This window comes from Gekko japonicus, unplaced genomic scaffold (assembly GCF_001447785.1).
Source record: "Gekko japonicus isolate JY-2015 unplaced genomic scaffold, Gekko_japonicus_V1.1 scaffold416, whole genome shotgun sequence".
NCBI lineage: Eukaryota > Metazoa > Chordata > Lepidosauria > Squamata > Gekkonidae > Gekko > Gekko japonicus.
In genome coordinates, this window is record NW_015172564.1 from 1008891 (window position 1) to 1019832 (window position 10942).

Sequence of the window (10942 nt, forward strand, 5' to 3'; positions counted from 1 at the left end):
CTGACGGGCCCTCCCCCCCCCACACACACACACAGGCAGAGACGGACTGCGGCAGCTGCGGAGCGGAGGCAGTCCCGCCATCTCGTAGCTGCAAGTCACTTGGACACTCATACGGAAGAGGGGGGGGGGGGCTTCCCAGGTCAGGGGTCTGTTGGGGTGCTCCACCGCGGAGGAAACTGACCCAAAGGGCAGGCACAATCCGCCACTGGCCCTGGGGGGGGGGAGCTGAAGCAAGAAGAAGCAAGACCTTGGGCAAGCCATAGTTCTCTCAGAGCTGTCCTTGAAACGGCAGTTCCTGTCAAGAGCTCTCTCAGCCCCGTCTGCCTCAAAGGGTGTCTGTTGTGGGGAGGGGAAAGGAGTCTGTAAGCCTCTCTGAGACTCCTCTGGGTTGTGAAGGGCCATGGGGTATAAATCCAATCTCTTCTTCTTTTTCTCATCCTAGCCGCTCCCACATCCTCACCTTCCCCTGCTTCCTTCTCTCCTTTATTTATTTACTTCATGTACATCCCGCCTTTCTCCACCATGGGGACTTCAGGCACCCGAGATCGTTTCCCTCTCCTCCATTTTATCCTCCCAACAACCCTGTGTGAGGCTGAGAATGTGCAACCAGCCCAAGGCACCTGAGGGACCACATCTTCCCATACGAGCCCCAGAGAGCACTGAGGTCAGGGTCGCAACACCACTTGACCCTCCCTGGTCCGAAAGAAGCCAGGCTGAATACTACCAGAGCCCCACACTGGTGGAAGGAGCTCCCAGAGGACATCAGGGCCCTGCGGGACCTCTCACAGTTCCGCAGGGCCTGTAAAACGGAGCTCTTCTGCCAGGCGTTCGATTAGGGGGCCACCACTGAGGGGTGTGCCCTGAAACGTCTTCTGGCCAAACTTAGACCATTTCCTGGCTAGAGCCCCTGCTGGTTACTACCCCTGTCTCGGGATCTGATTGGATTACCGCTATAGTTGGTTCTGTAATTGCTGTTGTTCACTTGTTTTAACTGATAATGGTCCCGGTCACACGGGCCAGAAAAAGCGGGTGGGAAGCGTGGCTGTTTGTGCCAGAGCACAATAACGCGCGGCCGCCCGATCACACGTCCTGTCGAGGTCCCGTGGTTAGGGGGTGAGGTGCCAATCACACAGCTATCCAGCAGCGCTGCAAAGAAGCAGCACGGAGCAAACACAGCAGCAAGCGCTAGGCGCCATGGCAAACGGGTGTTCGTTTTGCTACAGTTTGTGCGCATGCGCCGTAGGGTGCTTTTGCACATCCTGCGGAGGGAAATTCCCTTGTTTGCGAAGGGTTAGGGTTAGGGTTCCAGATGCCACGGAAATCCACTGGAAACGCGATCAGACGCCCGCCCTTGCCCCGCGGTGTCTGGAAACCAGTACCTTGTAGTTACTAGTTTTTTAGTCCGCATCCTTGCTGGGATGCCACGGGATAGCCACGGGAGCACTACGCTTCCCGGATGTTGCGGTATGATCGCGCCCGGAAAATCCGCCTATCATCCGTATCTTTAGAGTGGCAAATGCTCCGTGTGACCGGGGCCATCGTATTTATTGATTGTTTAATTTTTTGTTATGTTATTTAATCTGTTAGGCGTCTTGAGCCTGCTTGTCAGGCAAGGCGGGGTATAAATACAAACAAACAATAAATAAATAAAGGTCACTCACTGAGTTCGCACAGCAGAATGGGGGATCTGAGGTCCAAACAGATGCATCACACCGGCTTTTTTTGGAGAGGAGTTCTGCTGTGGGACGCTAGCAAGTAGCTTGGCCTGGGCGAGTTTGGTCAGTGGTTTGGGTAGTGTTAAGTTGTCTGGTGGGTACCGCCAGGCCTGGCCCCAATAAGACTTCCCTCCAGGGCCAAAACACTAGAAAGGGCCTCCCTCCCCCGTCACCTTTTGCTGACAGAAGCCAAGCAGAAGCCAAACCTGGAATGCCAGCCCAATGGTTGTGGGTCCTGGTCAACAACCGCAGAAGGCGTCTGTTTATTAAAGCAGCAGGGGCTCCTTTTATCCTTTGGGCTTTTTTAAAAAAATCCACCCAATGTATTATTGTCTCCCCTTTGTTAAAGGTTTCAGATTTTTCTGCAAACTTGAGGCATCTTTCAGGTTTATGGAAAGATCCAGTGTCTATTCAGTGCTCCAATCTCTGGATTTAAATAACCTCAGATGGAGCCACACCTCTCTATTAGAATATACAAGTGGGGACCCACAAGGACTTGTGGGGGGGAATCTGATTTCTCCCTCCTCCACTATTTCTGCTTTCCCTTTCCTGAAACCCCCCCAGCCTCTCTCCTTCCCCCCTTCCTTTCTCTCCTTCCCACCTAACAGCCAAACTACCTTTACCTGCTCTCTCCCCACACTGTCTTTAGGTTTTTCTCCCCCCCACCCCAGCAGCCTCTGCCTAGGAAAACTATGGCCCAGTTGTTTGGTGCCAGCCACTGGGCCAGGCTCACTCGCATAGGAGGAGAGAACCCTCAAGGACTGGGGAGGGGGGAACCTCACATTTATATGTATCCCCCTCACGGAACTCTTTCGTAGAATCATAGAATGTCAGAGTTGGAAGGGACCTTGCAGGTCATCTAGTCCAACCCCCGGCACTCTGCAGGAGCACAGCCGAAAGACGGCCCTACAACATACCCGAAAGATGGTCATCCAGCCTCCGCTTGAAAACGTCCAGCGAAGGAGCCTCCACCACCTCCCGAGGCAGTCTGTTCCACTGCTCAACCACCCTTCCAGTTAGGAAGTTTCTCCTGATATTTAGCTGGTAACGACTCCCTTGTCATTTCCACCCATTAGATCTAGTCTTGCAATCCGGAGCAAGAGAGAACAGATCTGCTCCATCTTCTACATGACGGCCCTTCAAATACTTGAAGACTGCAATCATGTCCCCTCTAAGCCTTCTCTCTCCCAGGCTAAACAGAACCAACTCTTTCAGCCTTTCCTCGTAAGACTTGGATTCCAACCCTCTCACCATCCTGGTTGCCCTCTTCTGGACAAGCTCCAGCTTGTGGACATCCTCTTGCCCTCCCCCTGGCAACCCCCCCCCCTATCCTCTCCCTTTCCCCTGCCTCACTCTCTCCTTCTCAGGCATTCGCCTACCTACCTTTTATCTGCCTCCCATCTTCAACTATATTTTTAATTTACTCCATTTGTAGCCCAGATTTCTCCAGTGGGGGGCCAAAGGAGCTTCCGTTATCCACCTCTCCTCCTTTTGGTCCTCACAACATCCCTGTGCGGTAGGTCAGTCTGGAAGTAGGTGACGGGCCTAAAATCACCCAGTGAACTTTCAGAGCCAGGTGGGGATTTGAACCCCAGCTTCCATTGCATCAGATTGCATAAAAGAAATGTTCCAATGTGGAAGCAAACCACGAGAAGGCCTGGAAGGATAAACCGGCGACTGGGTTGAGCAAACTGTTGTCTTATGGTCTTTGACAACCTTGCAGTCATTTAGACCAATGTCCTGTATAACCAGGAAGCACTTCCTGAGAGTACAGGAAATGGGTTGGTCAGAGTTGGGTTGCATTAGTGACTTGAGAGCAGTCAGCGCTCACACAGGCCTCTAACTGCACCAGGCGAAGCGGAGAGAGGAATTGTGGGTCCTTGGTCACGACCCAGGGTGTGGTGGCCTGGATAATGTGTGAATTGGACCCAGGTCAATTCGATACATGCAGGGTGGGGCGGGGGACTGGCCATCAGTAAGAGTGCAGGTTGCCAATGTCCAGCTGGGGCCTGGAGATCTCCTGGAATTACAACTGGTCCCCAGACTACAGAGATCAGCTGTCCTGGACAATTTTTTTTTTTAATGGCTGATTTGGAAGTCTATAGCGTGATAGTCTGGCTAAGCCCCTCCCCAAACCCCGCCCTCCACAGGGTCCACCCTCCCAATCTTCAGAAAGGGCACCCTCCAGCCAAACCACTGGTGTTTTCTGCAGCTCAAATGTCTGTAAATTTGTTAACCATTTAAAAACGCAACATGCTTTGGAATAAGGTCAGTTAACAGTGAATTCTGGCACTTCTCTCGGAACGTCGGTTTATCGTGTTCAAAAATATTTAATCCCATCAGTCTTATAAAAAGAGACAAATAAGAACGGGAACAGATTGCCGGATACATTTTTTGGCACTTTTTTTTGTGGGTTTCCCCCCTCCCCTCCCCTCCCCTCCCCTCCCCTTCTCTCTCTCGTTTCTTCTTGGTACCATTACAAATTACAAATACACATTCTATTTCTTTCCGGATTTTTTTTTTAAAAAGAAAAATAAATAAATAAATCTAAACGCCCGACTTTGACAACCGCAAAAATGCACTGGCCTGCTTCTAAAACTAAAAACCGACATTAAAAAACAAACAAACCAAAAAAACATTTCCATGGTTACAGTTTCACCATTTTACAAAGACAGGAATAGCTGCTGACAGGGACACCGGCTGTTCAGACACACACACACCCCTCCGCTTCAGCCATTTGTCTGTTCACAGGAATGGTTTGATCGGGACACAGGGTGGGTGGGGGAAAGGAGGGATACTCAATACAGCAGACGGAGTCTTGGGTCCGGAGGAAACGGGCCATTTCCACCAGTTCCCCCTCCCCCCATGCCATCCCTCAGGATCCCCTCCCCCCCCCGGGAGTGGACACGGCGTGGAGATCCGTGGGCTGCGGTGAGAGGGGGGAGCCAAAGAGAAGTCCAGTTTTGCTGATGGAAAATTTAACCTGGATCCAATCCGGTATTCTTTTGGTGCAGTGGTGTTTTTCTGGGAGGACAGTGAGTTTGTGCTCCCTCTTTAGATGCGCGATGCCCTGCAAGCGGAGACTGCCCCGGCTGCAGGCTGTCCATAGAGGAGGCTGGGGGGGGGTTGTGTTTTGCTCTGTGCACATGAGAGCGGGGGGGGGGGGGGGGGCGGAGGCGTCGTGTTGATGTTCCAAGAGCTCCCTCTTTTCTGGGGCCTGACTTGTCAAGAGATAGGGCCCCGGGAGACGTTCTCCTGCACAAATGCCACCACTCTGAGTGTCAGCTGGGCACGAGGTCAGTGTGGGTGCTGAGATGATCCCGTGCCCACTTCTGGTTGTGTTCCGATATTCTCTTTAGGTGACAAGGAAGTGAGCGAAGAAGAGCCGTAGGTCCTCACACACAGAGGCTCCGTCGCATGCCTCTTCCGGTGCCCGAGAGCTGCCCCTGCCTTCCCTCACCCTCAGCCCCAAAGCCACGGGCGCCTGGGTGCATCAGTCCATGTCCTGTCCTTGTGGTCCTGATCCGTATGTGGGCAGGAGCCCGAGTCCGGCAGTGGCGGGGGGGCAGGTGTGGGGGGTTAATGAAGAAGACCAGCGGGGAGTAAAAACTGACTGCAGTCACTGGATGGTTCCTCTCGCCCAGGGCATTCCTCTCTGCACTTCCTGACCCACCGGGCCGGGCCCCGGAGCTGACTGTTCTGCTTGACATCCACAAGTCGCAAAAAAACAGGAGAAGGAGGCTCCCGGCCACTCCCTTGTCTTGACCGCTGCTTTTCTCCTCAGCCACACTGACTTCTAATTTGACACGAATGCTGGTGACTTACCCGGCGGGCACCACGGCCAAGTTCCAAGAGGGGCCCCTGTGGCACCAAGGACTCTGACCGGCAGGAGCTCTCGATTGGTCGGCAGCGGCTGTGCCAAGGGGCCATCAGGCTTCCAGAGCCACCTTTCTCCCTCAGCCACACTGAAAAGAACCGGTTCCTTTTAATGCAGCCATGCTGGAATGGGCAGCACCGAGTGGACTCCAGCGTCCCCTTCAGCAAGCTGCAGAGTTGGGCAGAACTGCTGTTGGCGCCCACAGGGGATGCTTTTGGGATGCAGTTGGAGTTGCGTTCACAAGGCAGAGGAAGATGGACTGGAAGGGGAAGGGGAAGGGTCAGGAGGCCCAGGCTGCCAGCTAAGCTCCACTGAAGTCCCGGGAGAGGAAAGCACAACTGTCTCTGGAAAGTCCCCAGTGGCCGGCTTTAGATGGACACTTCGTATTCTCGCGTTTCCTGGGGAGAAAGAAAAGCTCCGTCAAGCCCAAACTCTCCCTAGAAGCTAAAACGACCAAACTTGAGGCTCTTGTCCTCTGGTCCCAGGATGAGGAGACAAGAAGACGTTCGGCTTTTCAGCATTCTCCTTCGCCTTGCCTGTGTGTCTCTGTTGCTTCGAGCTTTTTTCCTGTTCTGCACATGTTTTTAGCTCCCTCTAGTGATCGATTAAATATCATACCGCTTTATGTCCACTCTGTCTCCCTGCAGATTTAAACTGCATGTTTTACGCAGGACATAAAATGGTGTAATATGGGAGCAAACACTAGAGGGAGCAAAACACATGCAGGACACACACACACACACACACACACACACCCGCAGCAGGAACACACAGGCGAAGAAAATTAGAAAGCCAAAAAGCCGTTACCAGAAAAGGCAACAGTGCTAGGAAAAGCTGAAGGCAGCCAGAAAAGAGAAAGGAAGCCACAAAAGCCCTCAGTTTGCAAGGCCTGAGCAAGGCTGTTAACAGTAGGGTGTTTGGGAGGTCATTGATTCATTCATTTGGACACAACCTGAAAGCACTTCTCTCTCTCTCTCTCTCTCTCTCTCTCTCTCTCTCTCTCTCTCTCTCACTGTGTGGATCGTGTCTGTGATGTCCAGAGAGATCTCTGCACAGTGAGAACAAGTATTTGCTGAGGTAGATCCAACCAGCTTCTCTGCTGGTGAAAATGGGAGGAAGGGTCTGCTTTAACCGGGCATGTAGCCACGGGGGGCATTTGGGGGCAATGCCTCCCATAGATGAGCACTGCCCCAGCGGACAGAAAGGTAAAAAAAATGAAAACGTCAAAAAATTCAAAGATATTTTTAAAACGTAAGAGGCCACATGGGGTTTGCGAAGTGACTAACCTGGGCACGGTAAGGGAAGCTTCAGTCTCGTTTTCTTTTTTTCCAGGCCAGGAAAAAAAGTTTTTTTTAAAAAAATTTACAAACCTGTCCCCTGAAGCCACCAGAACAGCCTGTGCCAGCGGTGTAAAGTTAGATCTACGGACTGACCGCTAGGACGGTATCCTGAAGGTTGGCCGCCATCTTTTAAAATCTTCTAAAATCTCTTTATTTATCAGTATCATCAGTGTTAGCACCTTTTAATGTTAGAATGTTTTATATGGTTTTGGGACTATTTAAACTGCCTTTTGTGTGTTTTATTCTTTCTGTAAGCCGCCCCGGGCCGGCTCTGGCTGGGAGGGCGGGGTGCAAATCTGATAATAAATAAAAATAAAATATCAAAATGTGAAAGAGAGAGAGAGTCGAAGATCTCCCCCCCCCCCCCCCACAGTTTAAAACAATTAAAACATTCGTAACATTTAAAGTGCTCGCAGTATTAATAATTCATTAAATTAGACGGCGCGCTCTAAATCTACCGTCCAGGTTCCCGATTCAGCGATCTCCCAGTCTCCTATGTAGGTATAGCTCTGACTCTGCATTAGGGCCAGCCTTATACTACAGGTGTTCGAGTAGTATCGTTGGTGGTAATGGTGGGCGGCTCCCTACTTGAAGGCCTGGTGGAAGAGCTCTGTCTTGCAGGCCCTGCAGAACTGCAAAAGGTCCCGCAGGGCCCTGATCTCTTCCAGGAGTTCATTCCACCAGTGTGGAGCCGCCACTGAAAAGGCCCTGGCCCTCGTCACAGCCAGCCTGGCTTCTCTAGGACCCAGGAGGGTCAGACCATTTTGGGACCCCGATCATAGTGCTCTCTGGGGAACATGTGGGGAAAGGTGGTCCCTCAGGTAGGCAGCCCCCCAACCATGTAGGGCTTTAAAGGTAAGTACCAGCACCTTGAAGTGAATTTGGTATGCTATTGGCAGCCAGTGCAGTGACCTAAGCACAGGCTGGATGTGCTCCCAACGCAGAGGAAGACTGGAGGTCGCAGTGGAGCTGGAGCTGCAGCTGGGCCCCCCCCCCCAGATTTCCCCACGACCCACCAACCACAATTTTCTGGCTACGCCCCTGGCTTTGAGCATCCTAGAAGGTGATGCTGGGGATCATGGGACCTGCGTGGACAAAAGCCACGCAAGACGGGGGCCGTAGCGATGAGGGGGCTTTGCGAGGCTGAGTAAAAAAGCAGGCTGGATCTGTCGTGCTACAGTCAGTGGAAACTCTCTGTACTAGGCTTCCCCCGTACAGTCACCTCGTCCGGAGTCTGACTGCAGGATTCCAAAGGAAAGTGACCATCCGCCGGGCCATCTCCCCCAGTTGACTCTCCGCCCAGCCCCCTGCCAATGCCCCCCCCCCGCAGTGGCGAGCTCTCTCCCCCCTCCCCCCGCATCTCTGCCTGCTGGCAAAACCAGCCTGCACCTAAGGGGACTATTTCTTTTAGTCAGCGAATCTCCTTGACTAGTAAAGGTAAAGATTTCCCTTGCTCAAAAGCCAGTCGAATCCGACTCTAGGGATGCAGTGCTCGTCTCCGTTTCCAAGCCAAAGAGCCAGCGTTGTCTGAAGATATTTCCGTGCTCAGGTGGCCAGCATGACCTAGACTCTGAGGCACACAGAATGCTGTTCCCTTCCCACCGAAACGGTACCTATTTATCTACTTGCAATTTCTTGCTTTCGAACTGCTAGGTTGGCAGGAGCTGGGGCTGGAGATGGGAGCTCACTCTGTCATGCGGCACTCGGGTCTCGAACTGCCGAACTACCGACCTTCCGATCTGCAGTTCAGCGTCTTAAACACTTGATTATTCAGGTTTAAAAACCTTTCGGTCAAACAAATGTTCTCCTGATTTATGGGGCAGCTGATTCCTCTGTTTGGAAAAAAACCCCAACTTTTAAAATTTAAGCGCTTCCAAAACCAGATTCAGGCCAACTCAGAGAATTCCCAGGCTTCCACAGCTGCAGCCCACAGTTCTCTTTAATAACGTCATCTAAAGTGTCCCGTGTTCTTTTATTTATATTGTAAGCTGCCCTGAGTGCCACTAGGGAGCGACAGTTAATAAATGTTTAAAATCAATAAAATAAAATAAATAAATTTTAAGCATTATACACCTTCCATCAAAGATCAAAGCCACTTTAAATTAATAAGATATTTTTAAAATTAAAACTAGTAAAAAAGGGCCAGAGCCCAGCAGCACCTTAAAGACGAACAAAGGCCCCCCGGTCACACGGCAAAGTTGCCGCGGGAGAGGCACGGAGGGTGGGCGGATTATCCGGGCGTGATCACACCCCAACGTCTGGGAAGTGGAGCGCACCCGTGGCTTACCACCGACAATGCGTGTCAAAAAAGTAGTACCTCCAAGGTACTAGTAAACGTTTGCGGGCTGCCTCCAGACTCCCATGGTGTGATCGCGCCGGCGAGCAGCATTCCCCTCCGGTCCCTTGTTTACCCGCCGGCACCGAGGGAAGGACCCGTGGTGTGCCATCAGCACATCTGATCACATAATCGCGGATCAAACTGCGCCGGGACAATTAGCCACACCTCCCCCCTGCGATATCCGCCCCGTGTGACCGGGGCCAAAATTTCTGGCAGGGCAGGAGCTCTCGTGAGTCACAAAGGGAGCCGTGACTCATGAAAGCTCCTCCCCGATCATAGATTTTTTTCTTGAAGGTGCTCCTGGACTCTTGTTCTTTTCTCTTGCTACCGACAGACTAACACGGCGACCCATCTGGATCTAAAATTAAAACTAGTTAAGTAAAGGTCAAGGTTTCCCTTGCTCGAAAGCCAGTCAAATCTGACTCTAGGGGTGCGGTGCTCATCCCCGTTTCCAAGCCGAAGAGCCAGCGCTGTCTGAAGATGTTTCCGTGGTCATGTGGCCGGCATGATTAAACACCAAGGCGCACGGAACGCTGTTACCTTCCCACCGAAGTGGTACCTATTTATCTACTTGCAATTTCTTGCTTTCGAACGGCTAGGTTGGCAGGAGCTGGAACCAGAGACGGGAGCTCACTCCGTCATGCGGCACCCGACCTTCCACAGCCTGCAGTTCAGCGTCTTAACCACTTGAGCCACCGCAGCCCCTAAGAACTAGTTACAGATCTTCAATAATAGAGTCAAAAAGTGCTCCCTGGTTTCTTTCAAGTCCACTATCCCTGCAGATAGATTCAAAGCCTGCGATGGCCTGTCCCATTCCTAGATACGGTGATTGCCGCAAAACCCCCCCCCCCGTCTGTTACAGAATGTTGACCAGCAGCAGAGCCGTTGCTGCACGGGAGTGGGTATGAGGCAGGTGGGAGGAGAAAGCCCTCGGGAGACCCAAAGGGGCGGGGGGGGGGCTATTGCTGTTGAAGGTGAGGGGGCCAAGACGGCTGAAGTCCACAGGCCTAGAATGACCCAATGGAGAGCCAAGGGCAGTGCAGTGAACATTCAAATACTGGACCGGCTGGATCTTTTTCCTGAGCCTCTCTCCTGAGCACGCCTCTGTTGGTGATCCGGGGCCCCTCTTCTTCCTTTGGACCCTCTGGTGTCCGCACCTTGGCAGAAAGTGCCCAGACGTTGCCCTGGCAGCACACGGGCGAGCGGGTAGTGCAGAAGCATTCGACTGGCGCGGGTGGCCTTGGTGGGGCCTTGCACGGGCCTGGGGGGAGTCAGCAGCAGGAGCTGCATTGGGGGGAGGGGGGGAGGCCTGCGCCACAGCTGGGAATCCTCGGGGCCGAGAGGCGACTCACCCCTGTCTCGTAGATGGGGTTGTCGAATTCCGTCTCCACTGTGATCTGGCTGTACGGATGAGAGTACATGAGAGGCAGGCGCAGGCTGGACGAGTAGCGACACCTGCAGGCAGACAGACAGACAGATGAGAAAGAAGTCAGGCCAGCCGGACCTGTACTGGGAGCTGCACAGGGAAGCCCCTGCAGGGACCGAGCAGCGGTGTGCTCCCGCCAGGAAAGGATCCGTTTGGCTGCACCAAATACGGGGAAGGATTCTGACCACATCTGCCCCAGGGCTGCGGCAGACTCAGATCATCTCCCCCCCCCCCCCCCCCCCGGGC

At 52.9% G+C, this 10942-nt stretch overlaps 1 protein-coding gene across 1 annotated transcript in view; it reads right to left on the reverse strand.

Annotated features, from left to right (window-relative positions):
- Positions 1–5960: 5960 nt before the first annotated feature.
- SEZ6L (seizure related 6 homolog (mouse)-like) overlaps positions 5961–10942 on the reverse strand; it is a 94726-nt gene continuing 89744 nt past the window's right edge. Inside the window, exons 16-17 of the mRNA XM_015421276.1 lie at positions 10623–10725; positions 5961–5990 (exon numbers count right to left, since the gene is read on the reverse strand). Coding sequence (XP_015276762.1) covers positions 5961–5990; positions 10623–10725 — 133 coding nt within the window. The remainder of the gene's footprint in view (positions 5991–10622; positions 10726–10942) is intronic.